This window comes from Equus quagga, chromosome 17, assembly GCF_021613505.1.
Source record: "Equus quagga isolate Etosha38 chromosome 17, UCLA_HA_Equagga_1.0, whole genome shotgun sequence".
Taxonomy (NCBI): domain Eukaryota; kingdom Metazoa; phylum Chordata; class Mammalia; order Perissodactyla; family Equidae; genus Equus; species Equus quagga.
The window spans coordinates 1,374,484-1,392,093 of record NC_060283.1 but is presented as its reverse complement, the minus strand read 5'-3'; the positions used below and the strand labels follow the sequence as shown (position 1 = coordinate 1,392,093).

The following is a 17,610-nucleotide window of genomic DNA, read 5'->3' as shown; positions in this document are numbered from 1 at the left end:
CTAGACGGCACCTTTCCATGCAGGGGCTTCCCCGTGACCCTCACGGCATCCCTGCCAAGGGTGCCCACTCCGAGGCTGAGGGGCGGGGGCTCAGGGAGCTGACTCCAGGGTCTGGGCACTTTACCACCCGCACGGTCCCTGACTAGGAGAGGTGCGGAGGGACACACATGGCCACCACGTGAGGTCTGGTGACCACCGGCTCAGGAGCCCGGCCTGCCCCCATTTCCCCAGGCCCCATGGAGGACCCAGGGGAGCCCCCCTCACCGTAGAACCTGGACTTGGCCGTGATGCTGCCGCTGATGCAGAAGCCGTCCTTCCGGTTGCTGACGTGGAATGCGGACACGGGCGGGTGGTGCGACACCTGTGGGCAGAGCCGCGGCTCCTGAAATGGCCCCAGCAGTGGGCAGCCCCTGGGAGGCAAGAGCCTGACCTCCTGATGAGAAGCCCCCATCCAGGGCACTCCTCCCAGAGCCAGGAGCAGGCGTGGGCATTTCCAGCTCTCACTTGGGATCCCAGGGAAGCCGGGCCTGAGTCCCAGGGCCTGGGAGCACACTGGAATCCCCGGACCACCCCAGAGTGCCCCCTAAGAAAACGGGATGCCATGTCCCCCTCCTCAAGGAAACATTCTGTTGTCACAGCGGCATCGCTTTGTCTGCACCGCCTGGGAGAATCCCGGCTGGCTTTCGGGGTTGGATCCATCCCTGCTCTCTGCTGGGGTCCCACCCACTGCCCAGCCCAGCGTCCCCGGGTGCGGCCGGGGGCCTTGCCTGCTCAGCTATGTAGAAGGTGTGGCTGTTGGTCTGGGGGTGGAACCAGCAGCAGCGGAAGGTCTCCCCCAGGATGGGGTTGTAGGGCTTCTTGATTCCCTGCAGGCAACGAATGAAGAGGCTTGGTGAGGAACCAACCGGGCGGGCCACAGACCCCAGCCAGGGTGGGGCATGGACTGAGGGACAACACAGGGGGCGCTGCCCCTGCCCACAGCCCTGGGCATCTGCAGGGAGCAGGTCTCTAGATGGGCCTGGTTTGCCACCAGCCTCTGGGGACAGCACCCCACTTCTGCTCGTGACTTACATTCTGGGGGGACAGCCTAGGAGGTGTCCTGTCCACTCCTTGACTCTGAGGGGTACACGAGACCCCGACCAGGACCCACCTCCCTGGACTGTGGTGGAGCCAGTGCACGGCCCGCTCAAAGGCCCTAGTGGCTTCCAAAGACCTTTTAAGTAAAACGCCCAACCCTCTGGCCCAGGCCCCTGGCCTCACCCTCTCACTCTGCTTCAGCCATGCTCCCCACCTTTCTGCTCCCAACACGGCCCACGTCTGTCCCCACTGCAGGGGTACAAGTTCTCATCTGGAGAGTGCTCCTTCCAGGCCTCCGTGGGGTCCAGATCAGAACCTCTGATCTGATTTGAAGCAACTGGACCACCCCCTTCATGCGCCCCCGGATCTCCCTCACTTCCAGCTGTGTGTGTGTCTGCCTCACCCTGGGCGCTCCGTGAGTGATAAAGCTTGCAGGATGCCCTGGACGGACACCTGCCCCTGAGCCTCACCCGCAGCCTCCCATCAATTCTTCTGCTGAACTTCCCAGATCCATCTCTGAGCTGACCCTGCAGTGCCCGGCTGTCCCATCCCAGACAGCCTTCCAGAGCCTCCTCCTCTGAGAAGTCCTCCTGGAGAGGCCCCTTCTGCCCCCAGAGCCCACGCACTCAGCGAGCCTACCTGTGTGCACACCTGGCCCTGCCGAGGGCCAAGGGGCCCCTCTGCCGAGCCCAAGCCTGAGGCCGAACGCGGAAGACCCCAGCAGAGTCAGGAGACCTGGTTCCACTCCCCTAACCTGCTGTGTGACTCTGGTGACTCTGAGGCCATCCCTTTCCCTCCCTGAGCCTCAGTTTCCCCACCTGCACAATGATGAGGTGGAGCCGGAACTGTGGTTTCAAACTTGTGTCCCAGGGAACCCCAGAGTTCCAAGGTGGAGTCAGGGGAGTGGGTGGGGCTGCAGGCCCCTCCTGTCACTGCAACCAGAGCAGCCCTGCCCCCGCCTGAGCCCAGGTTTGGGGTCCTCAAAAGGGGTCCACGACTAAAAGACAAACAATGGAAACCCCAGGTCCCAGGGCCACTGAGGTTCAGGGTTGAAAACCCCTTTTGCGGCATGTGTGTGGCAGCCGTTTCCTTGATGGGGAGGAACACTCTTGGGGTCCTGACCCTCTGTGGGGAGTCAGCTCTGAGTGCCTGGGGCCACCGTGGGGATGATCTGGATCCTTCGGGGCCGCGTAGGGTAGGGGAGTGCCCAGGGACGCAGGGCGGGTGGGGGGACCCAGAAGGGACCACTCTCTCCCGGCTACGGCTGCTTCTTACCTTGGGCTTCTTGTAGAAGCCGGACAGGTACCAGCGCAGCACGAGCTTGATGCGGCTGTAGGCGTCCTCCTCCAGCGCAGCCCTGCGACAGGTGGGACCCCTGACTCCAGGCCGGGCCTGCACCACCTCCTCCCGTTCCCCAGCCCTCCCTCCCTCCATCCCAACCCCCATCCCCTCACTGGAAACAGGCCACATGGGCCCCTCTGGTCCTGCCCCGTCAGGGCGGCTCCAATGCTGGGGCAGAGAGGGTGCAGCTGGCTAGGGGCTGGCAGGGTGCTCCACCTCCATGAAGCCCCCCTGGTGTTCCCACCCTCACCCAGCTCCCTCTTGTGGGCTCCTGAGCCTGCATTCCCCTTTCCAGCCTCTGCAGCCCGCTGTGCTCAGCCTGAGGACGCCAAGGCCAGGGCTCAGGACTCGGGGAGCACTGAAGATGCTCAGGGTGGACCCCATGCTCACCTTTGAAGGCTCCAGCCCCGATCAGAGGGACATGGAGCCGCCCCCACTGTTCCTCGCCCCCAGCTCCTCCTGGGGCTGGTCTTGGAGACTGGCCCCCTCGGAGGGCTGAGCCGGCAGGGCCAGTGGACTGAGCTCAGCCCAGGGCCCCGGGGTCCTCCAGAAATCTCCATGGGGCGGGCAGGGGCTGAGGGAGGCTGGGGGTCTCGGGCGCATGTGGTGTGACGGCACCCCCCTGGCTCACCTGGAGAGCAGGTCGGCATGATAGTAGTAGTCAGAGAGCTTGTTGAGGAAGGAGCGGGGCTCCAGGACGAACGTGGGCAGCACCACGCGGGACAGGTCCATGCCCGGCCGCAGCTGCTTCAGCAGGACCCACATCAGGCTCTTGTTCTCCTCGGACACCGTCTCCACCTGGGACGCCTCGCCCAGCTGCCGGCAGAGGGGCTGTGGTCAGTCCCCCAGCTCTGTGCTGTCCAAGGCAGCCAGGAGGGGTGGGCAGGATAGTGGCAGCCGGCTCTGGCTAGAGGAGGCGTGACAGGAGGGGGCGGCTGCACCCCGCCGCCCCCCGTCAGGCAAACCCCCTGGCTTGGCCCCATCTGGCCCCTGCACTTTCCAGAACGTGTCCCACCCCAGCCCAGAGGGACACCCACTGGGCCCTGGCTCCCTCCAGCCCGGCTGCCCTGGGCCCCGCCCTGGGTCTGGCAAACCCCACACTCTCCAAGTCCATGGGGGAGCCTCCCCTGCCCTGGCTGCTGAAACCCACCCGCGGACTTTGTAGGACTCTGTGCCCGTGGCAGGAGGCGCCACATGCATGGGGAGACCCCCCGGGACCGCTCAATCTCCACGACTGCCTGCAACGTGGGTGCTTCATGCCTGCGCTCTCTTCAGAAAGGGCCCTCATTTGTCCCGGGTCCCACGGCTGGAGGGCTGCCTCGGGCCCCGTCCGCTTCGCCCTGAGCCGTCCACCACCGTGGCTGCCCCCTCACGTGCTGCAGAGGGACTGAGCCCGGAGGCAGCTTTGCCCGGCCAGGCCTGGGCAGGGGGCTCCACCTCCCACACCAACAGCAAACCCTCAGGTGGGCAGGATGACCTCTAAAGGGTCACAGAGGTGTCTGGGGATGGCCACCGAGAGGGCAGGTACCGGGGGGCAAGGCCAGCTCTGTGAAGTGCTCACGGGACAAGGCCATCCAGCGGGGACCCTCCCCTCACTCGTAGGAAGCCCCAAGCTGCAGCACCTGGGCGAACGCCAAGCCCACCTCCCCACCCCAGGGACCCCCACCCTCTGTGGCTCTAAGGCCTTGGGACTGGGGTGTGTTTGCACTTGACGGGGGAGTCCCCAACCCTCTAAGCCCCCAGGGAGGCCTGAAGCTGGATTTGGGCTGAAGAGGCAGCAGAGGGTCCCAGGCTGCTGGCACTCCTTGTCTTCCTTCCTAGATGCACTCCTCGCAGCAGCCCCAGGACACCCGCACTGCGGTCATCCTCGCTCTACAGAGGGACGAGTGACTTGCCCAGTGTCACGCAGCTTGTGTGAGGCAGAGGTGGGATCTGAACTCAGGCTGTCTGTGTTCTTGGCCTGGATGGCAGCCCCTCCCAGAGAGACAGAATGGGGTGCCAGCAGTCACCACCCTGCTGGGTTGCCTTAGACAAGTCACTTTGCCTCTCTGTGCCTGCACAGCTGTGGCCAAAGCCTGGTGCTTGGATAAAACACCTGGGTACCTAGGGGATGGGGAGCCCCTGGGGAAGGGCCATGCCTGACCCTCGTGAGGGGACCAGCCAATGAGCGGCACGTGGAGCCCTGAGCATCCCTGGCTTCCATCTCCAGGCCAGCCTTCAGCTCACGGGGCAGCTGCGAACCCTCCGGCACCCCCACGTCCCACCCCTACTCCCTTTAGCCCTGCCCCTCCCTCCCCCCCAAGAATGCCCTGGTGAAGGCCACTACCTGTTACCTATCCTGTGGTCACCCCCTCTGTCCTCCTGCTCCACCTGTCAGCACAGCAGCCCCTGAGCCCCCTGCACTCTGGGCTCCCCTCCCACCGCCCTGGGGTCCCCTGCAGGGCCTCGTCTGTGCTCATCTTCTGAAGGCTGGGGTGCCCCTGCCCATGGGACCCTCAGGCTGCCCGCTCCTCGCCCTTATGCCCTGAGCCCTGGACCCTCCCAAGCAGCAGCATCTCCCCTGGATGTCCAAACTCGGACACAGTCCTGTCCCCACGCCCAGCCGCCAGCTCCTTCTCCCAGGGCGCCCACCTCGCAGGTGGCACCACCGTCTGGCCAGGACCTGCCCTGCCCGTCCGTCCACCTGCAATGCATCCACACCCCCAGTGCCCCTCCTCCATCGCTGCCAGGTCCAGGTGCCCCCGGCTTTCTCCTGACAACAGCTCCTCCCCAGCAGGTCCCATTTCTCCCTCTGCCCCTCAGCCCTCGGAGAGTCTCCCCTGGACCCGGCAGGCCCCCACCTACCACCCTCTGTGGCCTCCCAACACGCTCAGCCCCAGCCCTACGGCCCTCCCCCGCTCTCCCCAAGTCCCACCATCCTGACCTTCCTGTGCCCTGAGGGCCTGCAGGCCCTCCGCCAGGGGACGGCCAGGCACGGCCACCACCACTTCAGGGACCAGGGGTGAGGTGAAGGGTGATGCCCGGGGCTCCAGGCGGGGCGGGCTCTCACCTCCCCCAGCTCCTCGTGGGCCTGCTCCACATATGTGGTCCCTCTCCGCACTGGGCGCCCTGGGGTCTCTGACTGGTCACTCCCGCTCTCGGTCTTCCGGCTGTGGTCCTGGGCCTCAGCGTCTGACTCCTCGGCGTTCTCTCTCTCCGACTTGTCTGAGAAAGCATCGTTCTCCAGGGAAGACCCGTTCAGCCTGGAAGGCAGGTGGTGCCCGTGGGTCCCAGGAAACAGGTGAGGCCCAGGCACCCCCACCCAGGGCCCCCGTCATTGCTGGGCGCTTCACCCACATCCCTGGGTTTAATCGCCTTGGCAACTGGCATTTGACACTATTAGGCCAGTTCATAAACGAAGAAACTCAGGCTCCCAGGTCCACATGGAGTACCGGAGGCCAGCCTCCTGACCCGGGGCTTGGTGGCCCATGGGATATCGTGCTTGCCCCCATGTACGAGGAGACCCATGTGTCAGTGCCTTGGGAGTCCCCAGCCTCGAGCTCCCAGGAGGGGTTCGACCCCGCCCTCCGCGCCCTGCTCACGGGAACAGGTCCTGGTCATGGATGGCCGCTGAGGGGGGCAGGCCGCAGAGTGAGGAGGGCGACGCGTCTGGCGAGGACCCAGGCTCCCCGTCGCGGCCCTGCTTGCAGGCGCTGAGTCTCAGGAGGCTGGAGCAGCGCAGCGCCAGCTCCAGGGCGTCCAGCCAGCAGCGGCCTGTGGGGGAGCATGGGCTGAGCCGGCCCAGCCCCGGAGCCCCTGCCTCCCGCCCCTCCACTGGGGACCTAGCCTGCCCCGCTCTCGCCCTTCCTAACCAAGGAGCCCCCCACAGCCTCCTACCGGGGAGCCCCCACATCGACCAGGATGCCCTTCCCCAAGGAGCTCCCACCCCACCATGGGGAGCCCTCCTCTGGCCCCTCTACAAGGGGTGTTCACCCCTTCCCCTCGGTGGGTCCTCACCAAAGACCCCCCTTATGTCCCCCTCAGGAAGCTCCCCCCCTTGTCCTGACACTTTAGGGATCCCCCCAAGCCCAGTAGACAGCCCCGCTCAGCCCTCCCCTTCCCCACCAGGGGTGCTGCCCCTGCCCCCCCCCCCCCCCCCCCCACCCCGGTCCCAACAGAGATCCCCTTCCCTCTCCATCATCCACCCAGAGAGTCTGTCCTCCACAGGGACCTCTGCCATGTGTGTGTGTGAGCGTGGGGAGCAGACCTGAAGAGTCCCGTGGCCACGGACTTAGCGGGCAGGCCCTGATTCGGAGATGCATGTCCAGAGGAAGCTGCCGCTCAGACGGGCCTCAAAGGATGCTCACACACCCCCTCAAGGTCACATCCCAGCAAGACTCAGAGCTCCCTCCACCCAGACGCCCCCCAGGTTCCCACATATGGAGTGGGGAGGGGACCCTCCCTGACCGAACTGTCTGCCACAGGTTGGGGAACAGGAGCACGAGCGGGCCTCGGGGGCGAGGGCTCCTGCTGGCCTGGAGCACAGGGCAGGAGGGTGGGAGGCAGGCTGGGGAGGGGCTGCCAAGCCCAGGGAGCGTCCCAGTGGGAGGGCTGGCGATAGAGGGGCAGTTTATAGATGAGGAAACTGAGGCTTCCAGGCCCACACGGAGTGGAAGAGGCTGGCCTCCTGACCGGAGGCTTGGTGGCCAGTGGCACATCGTGCCTGCCCGCATGTGCAAGGAGACCTGTGTGTCAGTGCCCGTGACAGCCAGGGTCTGGGGGTCCCCAGCCCCGGGCTCCTGGGGGGGCTGAGCCCGCCCTCCTGGTGCCGGAACAGATCCGGGAGGGCGGGGAGGGAGGCCTGGGGTGCGCTGGACGGGAGAGCAGGTGGGTCTGGAGGGCAGAGTGGTGGCGGGCAGAGCCAGCCGGCTCCAATGCCCAGACTTCATCCCTCATCCGTGCTGCCCTCCCGGTGGAGGCCAACAGCGGGTTAGACCAGCACCAGCCGCATGTCCCAGGGTGTTAACAGCTGTGGGGCGTGTGTCCACCAGATGACCCCTGATGTCTTGGTGTGATCACTAACAGTGGCCCTTCCACTCGCGAGAGCGTCTACAATGATATGCTGCGCTACTCGTGTTCCTCAGAGACAGGCTTTGGGGTCTTTGAGTGTGGGGGCGCCAGACTAAGGCACTTTCAGGAAGGTTCTTGTCGGAGCAGCTTCCTTCCCAATGATGAAAACCACAGAACGGGAATCGGGGGAGGGGCCTGCAGGGGTGGTGGCTCCTGCTTCTCAGGGGACACCTGGGATCCTGCCGGGGTTCCCTGCAGGCTGGCTCGGAGCCCGAGAGCCCCATGGCTGAACATGGGCTGGGCTGAACATTCACGGGGGACAAAGGTGGGGTCAGGGGAGCAGTACCTACCGAGTTGGAACTGGGGCCTGAATGCTCGTGTTCTCTGGTGGCCGCAAAGGACTGCACATCCTGAGCACTATGCATCCTTTGAGCCCATCCCAAGACCGGGCTGCCTCCCCCCCAGGAAGCTCACCCTCATACCCATGGGGGCTGTGGATGCCCTTCCTCCCTGATCACGGTCCCCTGACCCCATCAGGGACTCAGCTCACACTCCAGCCCAACTGGCCTTGTCTGACAGTTCACTGCTCATGTCTCCCCCAAGACTGTAGGCTCCATGAGGGCATGGGCTGCCCTGTCCATCCCGGGCCCGTGCGGGGCCTGGCACAGAGTCGGGGGCTCAGGAAAAGTCAGTGGAATTCAGAGGACCGAAGGGCGTGGATGTGGAGTCTGACCACCAGGGGGCGGCGAGGCACCAGCAGGACCGCCACTCGTCTAGGACATCGAGCCGGAAGGGCGGGAGCCCTCCGGTCAGGCCAGGCTGCCTGAGGCAGGGCCCTGGCCGCCCTGGACCACCGGTGGGATGGCCGCCCCTCACCCCATCTCCAGGAGGTGCCCTCAGAGGGCTCAGCGGGAGGGGCAGCCGCATTTGCTCGGAGTGACCACTGGAGGGCACTCCATCAACGTGTGATGCACCGGGATGTGAGGAAATCAGTTCCTATCCAGGCTCCAGCACTTTCCTGTTGGCAGTCTGCCAGTGCCTCGGTTTTCTCATGTGTCAAATGTGGATGGTAACAGTAGAACCTATCGATTCAACGGTGCCTGGCGCTCAGTAACCTGGTTGCTTTATATAAGGTCACCTGGTTCTCGTAACTATTGGGGAGACAGGTGTTCTCACTCACGGTTTGCCCGTGGGGAAACTGAGGCTCAGAGAGGGGTACGAGTGAGTGGTGGCCTGCCTGGCCCAGGCCCGGGCTTGTCCCATGATTGCCTCCTTCCTGGGCGGTGGTGGAAGGGCCTGAACGGGGTCACGGGCACCTGCTCCACAACTTTGCCAGGGGGTCCCGGTTCCAGGTCGGGGAGACCCGTGGAGTGGGCGGAGACTCACCATCTGATTCGGAGGCGGCCCTGAAGATCAGGTAGCTGCTGGGGAGGGGCTGCGTGATGGAGCCGACACTCTCCCCTCTGGGACCCTGGAGAGGCAGAGACCCCTGTCACCCGAGGGAGCACCCAGAACAGGTGGAAACACGTCACTCAGGGCATGCAGACCCACAGGGAGACACGCATGGCACTTCTGGGGCCTCAGGGCCCCGCCGGCGTGGTCAGGCACCAGCCACATGGACACGGGAGGCAAAGAGGTGGGAGCTCGCTTTCCCCTCCTCAGCTGGTGGCTCTGTCCCCTCCTTTCCAGCTCTGAACTCCCCAATCCAGGGTGCCAGAATCAGCATCTGCAAACCCAGGATGCCCGATACAGTTCTAATTTCAGAGAAATAATAAATACTGTTTTTTTGGTATAAATATACCCGTGCAATATTTGAGACATACTTCTACTAAAAAACGATTTGATGTTTCTCTGAAATCCAAAGTTACCTGGGCACTCTGGGTTCGATCTGGCAACCTGACCCCAGTTAGTCCTGGGCTGGGCAGCCCCGGGGTCATGAGGGGTGAGGTCTGGGCAGCCACTCACGTGGCCCTGTTCCCCCACCTCTGGGCAGGGCTCGAGGTGTCCTCTTGCTCCCATCGTGTCACCTCCGCATGGAGGGCCAGGGACCACATCTGATCCCCCGGCCACTGAGAGAATTAACCCAGGGCCCCTGCAGCTGGGCGGTGATGGGCCCATTTGGAACTGACAGCCTGTTTCTGGACCCCCCACCCCACCCCATTTCTGGGGCCCCAGGATGAGCCTCCTGCAGCCTGAAAGTGCTCTTCCACACGGCTCCCAGGGGGCCGCTCTCCTGGCCCCAGGCCTGGCCCTCCCGAGCCCCGGCTCCCACAGCAGTACCTTCACGGCCCACACGGACTGGTCCAGCGGGTGGAAGAGCTTGAAGCAGAAGCCATCCTTCTTGGAGGGCCGCTCGATGAGCTCGCAGCAGTGCAGCAGCACCGTGCCCACCCACTGGCCCACCTTGGGCGTCTTGTAGATGAGCAGCACCCCCGGCTTCAGCACGCACCACAGTTTGGTCCAGCTCTTCAGGGTCCCTCGGATCTGTGGGGACGGACACCGCTGCTGTTGACACCTTGGAGGCTGATGCCCCAGGGGCAGCCGGCTGGCTTCGGGGGAGGGGAGTGGGGGCAGAGCGGGTGGGGCTCTGGGCTGCGGGCAGATTTCTCTACCAGCTTTAAAAGGAGCTCATAAATTATAACGAATCTAAAGAAACACACCACAGCCAGGAACAGATTTACTCGTGAAGCTCGAGGCCAAGTTCAAGTTCAAGCTCACGTTCACGGTCCTCCAGGGTCCTGGGAGGAACCAGCAAGGAGCTGCGACTGTTGCAATTGTCAGCTTTGTAAATTCTGAAACTTGTCATTTCTTTTCTCATTCTAAATAAACATGCACTTTTGTGCACTTTTTGTGATGAAAAAAAAAGTTTCCCATGTGGTCCTGGGCTGTGCAATGACCAGGCCCCTGATGCACTTGTCTCATTTACACTTCACGGCAGACCCCGAATTCGGCAGCTTTACCCCACTGTGTGGAGCTGGAAACTGAGGCTCGGGGCTGCGGGAGCTGCCCACCGCCTCAGTGAGGTCTGAGCATGGCCTCTGACCCCAACCCCGGTCCTTTCCCGGGAAGCCTGAGTTTCGCCTCCTCCTGTGCCCAGCACAGGGCCCCACAGGCACTCTGGGACCCCCCACCCTGGGCCAGGGCCACCACCTCACTGGACAGAGGCTCTCTGCAGATGTCAGCAAGTGAACTCGAGGCCACACTGGATGAGGGTGGGCCCTGATCCAGCGACTGGGTCCTTACAAGAAGAGAAGAGGTCACAGAGAGACACGGGGAGGAGGCTGTGCGCGATGGAGGCAGAGACTGGGGTGATGTGGCCACCAGCCCAGGGACACCTGGACCCCAGAAGCTGGAAGAGGCAGGAAGGACCCTCCCTGGAACCACGGGAGGGAGCATAGCCCTGCTGACACCTTGATTTTGGCCTTTGGCCTCCGGACGCAGGAGAGAATCAATTTCTACGGTTTTCAGCTGCCAGCATGTGGCCATTTGTTAGGGCAGCCCCAGGACACTGGCACAGACTTGAAGTAACGAACACACTGAACTATCTCCCGAGTGGCTGTGACTGCACCATCCTTGGGGGAGGCCTCCTGACTGAGCCCTGGACGACACGGTGCCCGGCACGCCTACCTTCAGGCTGTCGGCCATGATGACCACGCTGGGGTCCGTCAGGGCGCTGAACAGCTGCTTGGTGGCCCGCTTCTTCTCCTGCCGGTAGGTCTCCTTCTGCGCCTGCGCCCGGGGTACCCAGAGGACGGGTCAAGGGAGAAGGCCGGGGCTGACCAGCCCCCAGCTCCTCCTGCCCTTGGGACCTCCACTGTCCAGCCCGGGGAGTGAGGACAGGGGCAGGGCGAGGAGAGGGAGTGGGGGCACGGAGGTGGCCAGGGGGCGGTTTGTCCCCTCCCTTTGGCAGGCTGGGGGATGGTGGCCTCACTGGCCCAGGTGACCACTCACACCCATGACCCCTCCTGGGGCCTGTGCCCACCTTGAGAGTCTCCTTCTTGGTGACCCTGGCTGTAGGGGACACACACTCCTTGTCAGACCCGTTGCACAGCCTGGACTCTGCCTGCAGGAGAGAGACTGAGGCTGGGGGAGAGGGCATCGGGGTGCGGCCTGGGGCTGCTGAGGGCCGTATGGGCCGGCTGGAGGCCCAGGGTGTGCACCAGAGGCAGAGACAGGCGCCTGGTCCCTGCCCGCCCCTGTCCAGGTCACCAGCACTTCTAGGGGGCGGGGCGGGGTATAGGATCAGGGTGGTCAAGGAGAGCATATGAATGGAGCCCGGAGGTGACCACCAGGCCTAGGGTTCAAGGTCAGCACCTCCCCGGGTGCCCGCACAGGGAAGCCAGCAATGACTCTCCTCACGGTGCCCAGGAAGCGTCCCTCTGAGCCGCTGCCACGTGACCAGCTCCGGACAAGGAGGGGCCCACACATGCTGGGGGGGCTCCCATCCCTGGTGCCCTGGGGACTACTGCACGGGAACCACCACCCGGGGCCTCTCCCGAGCCTGCCCTGGCTGCCGGCGAGAAGGCACTGCCTGCCAGGCCCACCGGGCAGCCCGCGGGGGCTGAGAGCAGCGACACAGGGCCCCAGGAGCTGGAGGGGCCGTGGTCCTCTCACGGGGAAAGGGGAAAGGGAGGTGGGGGAGGGGAGTAGGGAGAAAGAGCCAGGTCTGAAGGCTACAGATGGGGGGATGGCAGGCTGCAGCCTGAAGCCCGGCCCCGCCTGAGAGCCTCGAGGGGTTTACATGTGTAAGTGGCTGAAAAAAATCAGAAGGATGATATTTTGTGAGATGTGTAAGTCCCACGATTTCAAATTTCGGCATCTGTAAATAAGGCTTTCCCGGCCCCAGCCATGCCCTTCCATTTCCACGTGGTCCACAGTGGCCGGGAAGCCTCAAATACTCCGATCCGGTCCTTTCCAGAAAGACTCCCGCCCCGCTCTGCTCTCCGGGCTGCGTGCCTGGGTGTTCTCGCCACCACCCCCCAGCCTCCATGCAAGGGAGGCAGGCCCGGCGGCCAGCGGCTCCCGCCCTGCGCAGGCGACAGGGTGAGATGACGCAGTGGAGACCAGTACCAGCCGACACCGTCGTCGCCTGGGTGGGTCTCAGGTGCTGTGCCTGGATTCGCTCACTTAATTCTCTCAACCGCCCACGAGGGGGCCTGGTTCTTGTCCCCGCTTAACTGACTAGGAAACAAAGGCACAGAGAGGTGGAGTAGCTCCTGGAGGCTGCAGAGTAGGCACGTGGCAGGGCTGGGACCTGAACTGTCTAGCGGAGCCACGTTCCCACAGGACTGCGTGCCAGGCGTGACTTCAGGCACTGGGGTTGGAAACGAGCCAGGCTGTCCACAAGCAAGAGGGGCTGTAGGACCCGGGGTCAGGGAGTGGAGAGCAGTGCGCACATGAACTGCCACAGCCCAGGTCATCGTCATTATCTACGTCCTGCAGACAGGGGGACTGCGGCACAGAGAGGCTCGGGAACCTGCCCCCGGCCACACAGCTCACGTGGAGTGGAGCCGAGCTCCGACTGAACTCGGGCAGCCTCACTCTGGAGCTGTACTCTATGAGCCCAATGAGAACATTCCAGATCATAGGAAGACAGGGACATGGGACCGGGGTGCCCGGGGGACTCTGCTCTAGAAGCAGTCTTTGAGCTGAAGCAGGAGTGATAGAAGGAGCCAGATCTGAGTGACGATACGTATGCTGGACCTTGACCGGGTGACAGGCCCCCAGGGGCCAGGCCTGACCGACAGGATGCCCCAGTTGCCTTCCTGAGGAGCTGGGGTTCTTGTGCAGTGTCCTCAGCGCACTTAGCACATGCTGTTCCCCTGGTATGGAATGCTCTTCCCTGTTGCCGAACAGCCTCTGCTCCTTCCTCAGGCCCCACTGAGCCGCTTCCCCGGAAGGAAGAAGGCTAAGACCGCCTTGCTGGCATCAGACCCCCTCGACACACACCCACCCTTGGTCCCCTAGCACCTCTGCAATTCCAGCCTCCCAGACGTTTCTGTTTAGTGTCTGGAGCGCCCGCCAGGGACACTTACATCCCAGCACCTCCTCGGCCCCGGCAGCCGGGAGCTCGGTAAGTGTCTTGAACGAACGCACAAAGCTGCTGCCAATTCCCCGTGGCCGGCTGTCCCCCAGCTGTGGCTGAACGGAGCTGTGCTTGTTTTAGGCAACAGAGGGAGAGAGAAGGCGAGATCCGGGGCGGTGGGCCTGGGGAGGAGTGGACAGGACGGAGCGTCTGACCCGAGCATCCCTCTGCTTCGAGGCCCAGCAAGGCCAGCCGGGGTCTGGTCACGGCAGCCCCGGCCCAGCACTGCAGGCAGTGCCCACCGCGTCTGCCTTCCCGGGGCTGTGCTGGGCCCCTACCCAGGCCCCCAGGGCCCTCTGCTAATGCCCGCATGCTGCCTGCCGCACGTCAGGGCCCGTGAGGTGGGGAAGCACCTCAGAGACGAGAGATGCTGCTCAGAACTGTGAACTCGAGCGTCTGACCAGAAAGGGGCCACCTATCATTTACTTAAGAAACTGCGAGAAGGTAGCATTTGCAATCATATATCTGACAAGGTTCTAGTGTCCAGATTATATAAAGAACTCCCACAGCGACTCACAATAGAAAGACAAATAATCCAGTTAAAAAATGGGCAAAGGGCCTGAATAGACATTTCTCCAAAGAAGATACACAAATGGCCAAGAAGCACATGAAAAGATGCCCAACATCTCTAATCATTAGGGAAACACAAATCAAACCAGAATGAGACACCGGTTCACACCTACTGGGATTGCTAAACTAATGATTTAAAAAACCCAGAAAAACACAAGTGTTGGCGAGCGTGTGAGTGATGGGAGCCCTCACGCATGGCTCGTGGGATTGTAAAACAGTGCAGCTGCTGGCGGAAACAGTTTGGCAGCTTCTCAAAAAGTTAAACATAGAATTTTTGACAATTCCATGTTACTATAGACTATAGAATATTCTATACTATAGAACTACCACATAGCCCAGCAATTCCACTCATAAGTATGAACCCCAAAGAATTGAGATCAGAGATTCTAACAAATACACATCCATGTGTGTCCATGGCAGCATCGTCCACAGCAGCTGAAAAGTGGGAACAGCCTGACTGTCCACCAGCCAAGGAAGAGACAAGCCCGCTGTGGCCCACCTACTCAGCGGAATATTACTCAGCCCTAAAAAGGAACAAAGCACCAACTCATGCCACCACATGGATGACTCCCAAAGCACTATGCTCAGTGACAGAGGCCAGTCACCAAAGACCACTCTGTGCAATCCGTTTATACGGAACGTCCAGAATGAGGCAAATCCATAGAGACGGAAAGTGGAGGAGAGGCTGCCAGGGGCTGGGGGAGCGGGAATGGGAGTGACGGCTCATGGGGCTTCAGTGTGGGATGATGAGAATGTTCTGGAACTAGACAGAGGTGGTGCTTGCACAGCATTGTGAATGCACTAAATTGTTCACTTAAAATGGTTAATTTCACGTTATTTGAATTTTATATCATTAAGAATATATAACACATTATATATACATACATACGTATCTATACACGCATGTGCGTACATATACACACACATATGTGTATTCGAGTTTGCATCTTTTCCCAAGCCGTGCCCCCTAAAGCAGCCCCAAGTTGCTTGCAAGAATCCGGGGGTGTGAGGAGCCTTCCTTCCTTCCCCCGTGGGCTCTGATGCGCTGCCGACGCCCTTGGTGTGTCTGGCGCCTGTCTCCGCCCCCGGGACGTGAGCTCCAGGAGAGCAGAGACTTGCTTCCTCCATGATTCCCTGCGGCATCTACAGCAGTGCGGGGCCTTGCGCACGCACAAGAGGCTCAGAAGACAACTACTGGCTGAATGAACAAAATCCGAAATTTGAACCAAATAGAGCGTTTCTGGCAACGCTTGTATGTTTTATTGGGTTGTAGAAGGACAGCCACGTCTCCGATGCTCTTATGCAATAAATCTGTATCTTAAAACAATGAACAACTCAAGTGTCCAACGACACGGGCATGGATACATGGTCCATCCACCCAGTGGAGGGTTGTTCACCCTTAAAGCCGAGGAATCCTGACTGACGTGGGTGAACCTAGAGGACACGCTGAGTGAAGTAAGCCAGGCACGAAAGGCCCAATCCCGCGTGATTCCACTCACATGAGGTCCCTGGAGGAGTCAAGTCCACAGAGACAGAAAGTAGGGTGGTGGGCGCTGGGGGCTGGGGGAGGGGGAGTCAGTGTTTAACGGGGACAGAGTCTCAGTTTGGGAAGATGGAAAGTTCTGGAGATGGATGGTGGTGATGATTGCACCACAATGTGAATGTGCTTAACGCCACTGAGCTGTGAGCTTAGAAATGGTTAGGGTGGTAAATTTTGTGTTACCTGTATTTTACTACGAATTAAACATTTAAAAAAAATTAAAAATAATTCCAAACATACACATATACACACACAGAGACACAAATGCTGGTGCTCCGACTGCTCACCCAGCAGCCGGCAGCCCTGGGGCTGGGGGGCACACAGGCTCCGGGGGTGGGGGACCCACCGAAAGTCTGGCTGCTGCTTCGCCTGAGGTGGACACGGGCACAGCCGGTCAGAACCACCACTAACCCCTGTGTGACAGACCAGGACCTGGGGCCTGGAGAAGCAAGGCCATTGCTCTGGGTCACACGGGGGCGCAGGGGGCAGGGCGGGGGAGAACCTGGCTCTCCCCGCGTAGCGCCCCAGACCCACCTCAGAACCCGGAGCCACCAAGCTGGGTCAGCGTCTGGGCTGTGGCTTCCCCGACCTGGGTGCCTCATGGAGGGGCAGGAAGGGTGTGCCCGAAACCCCACTGGTGGTGCCCGGCTTCCTCCCCTCCCCTGACCGAAGCGAGCCTGCAGGGGCACAGCTGGGCCCAGCTGAGAGGGCTGGCCTGCGGAGCACATGGGGTGTGTGTGTCCATGGGTGTGTGTCTGTGTGAATGTGTGTCTGTGTGAGTGTGAGTGTCTGAGTGTGTCTCTGTGTGTGAGTGTGTATCTGTGTGCCTGTGAGTGTGTGTGAGTATACGTATCTGTGTGTGTCTGTGTGTGTCTATGTGAGTGTGTTTATGTCTGTGTCTATGTGAATGTGTCTGTGGGTGTGTCTGTGTCTCTGTCTATGTGTGTGTGTGTGTGTACGTGTGTGTGCTTTTCCAGATCGCGGCATCATGCTGGAGAGGATGATCCTGGTGGAGGGAACAGCACAGGCAGAGGCAGAGGGAGGAAGAGCTCACCCCTCGACAGGGCTCTGGGGCCTCCTTTCGTCACTATTTTCTGTCCCCGAATGCCGCCTGCCCACGGCCTTTCTCTCGCCTCCGTCTCGCCAGGAAGGGGCTTTGATGAAGCGGCTGACCGGCTGTGTGGCCGCCCCTCCTGCCAGCGGCCTCCCTGGACTCGAAATCTGGATTCAGGGCTGACCCCCACGGAATGGACCAGTGCCCCTGCTGTCCCCTGCCCTGAGCCACTTCCTGTTGTCCCCTGGCAGGCTCCTACAGCCCGGTCTTACCGGTGGCACCTTCGTGGCAGAGCCTGGGGTCGGAGGCCCTTCATCTCTCGGCAGCGATGGGCCGTTGGGCTCCATGTCCTTCCCTGCAAGAGAGCAGCGGGGGGTGAGGGCCGGGGCATGGCGGGTCGGCCGGCCTGGGCTGGCTGCCAGTGTGGCAGGCGAGGGTGGGCGAGGGTGGCCTGGGTGGGGCAGGAAGCCAGCCCGAGGCCGCTGGGACTCTGCCCCGAGAGAGCTGAGCACCACCAGCTGGCGTCACGGCTGGGGGAGTGTCAGGCAGGGAGGAGCCCGGGCACCCTGAGCACTGTGGTGGCGTGTCCTTTGGGCTTCTGTAAAGACAGGCCCACCTGTTTTCAGGCAAAGATTGTGGCGTCCAGGCCCAGAGGCACGCGGCCGGTTCAGGGCCGGCACCACCCCCCGGCCTCCTTCCACACCCGAACCCTCGGGCCAGAATCCCCTCGCCCCTGAGCGCTGGACTCTGGAGGGGGTAGCCAGACAGCATTCCTGCACCAGCCCGGGCAGGTGCCCATGTCCCTCTCCAGCTTGGCTGAGGTGGAGGGACAGGAATGAGAGGTGTCAGCATCCGATCCTGGGGCATCGGTCACCCTCCCTTGCTCCGTGTGCT

At 62.2% G+C, this 17,610-nt stretch overlaps 1 protein-coding gene across 4 annotated transcripts in view; it reads right to left on the bottom strand.

The window, feature by feature from the left end:
* OSBPL5 (oxysterol binding protein like 5) overlaps nucleotides 1-17,610 on the bottom strand; it is a 72,914-nt gene that overhangs the window by 19,949 nt on the left and 35,355 nt on the right. For all 4 annotated transcript variants that reach the window (XM_046643790.1, XM_046643788.1, XM_046643791.1 and 1 more), the window contains 11 exons: nucleotides 16,989-17,071; nucleotides 11,450-11,530; nucleotides 11,095-11,196; nucleotides 9,748-9,951; nucleotides 8,854-8,938; nucleotides 6,000-6,171; nucleotides 5,468-5,660; nucleotides 3,050-3,234; nucleotides 2,353-2,434; nucleotides 768-866; nucleotides 265-361 (listed from right to left, as the gene is read on the bottom strand). In XM_046643790.1, coding sequence (XP_046499746.1) covers nucleotides 265-361; nucleotides 768-866; nucleotides 2,353-2,434; nucleotides 3,050-3,234; nucleotides 5,468-5,660; nucleotides 6,000-6,171; nucleotides 8,854-8,938; nucleotides 9,748-9,951; nucleotides 11,095-11,196; nucleotides 11,450-11,530; nucleotides 16,989-17,071 — 1,383 coding nt within the window. The remainder of the gene's footprint in view (nucleotides 1-264; nucleotides 362-767; nucleotides 867-2,352; nucleotides 2,435-3,049; nucleotides 3,235-5,467; nucleotides 5,661-5,999; nucleotides 6,172-8,853; nucleotides 8,939-9,747; nucleotides 9,952-11,094; nucleotides 11,197-11,449; nucleotides 11,531-16,988; nucleotides 17,072-17,610) is intronic.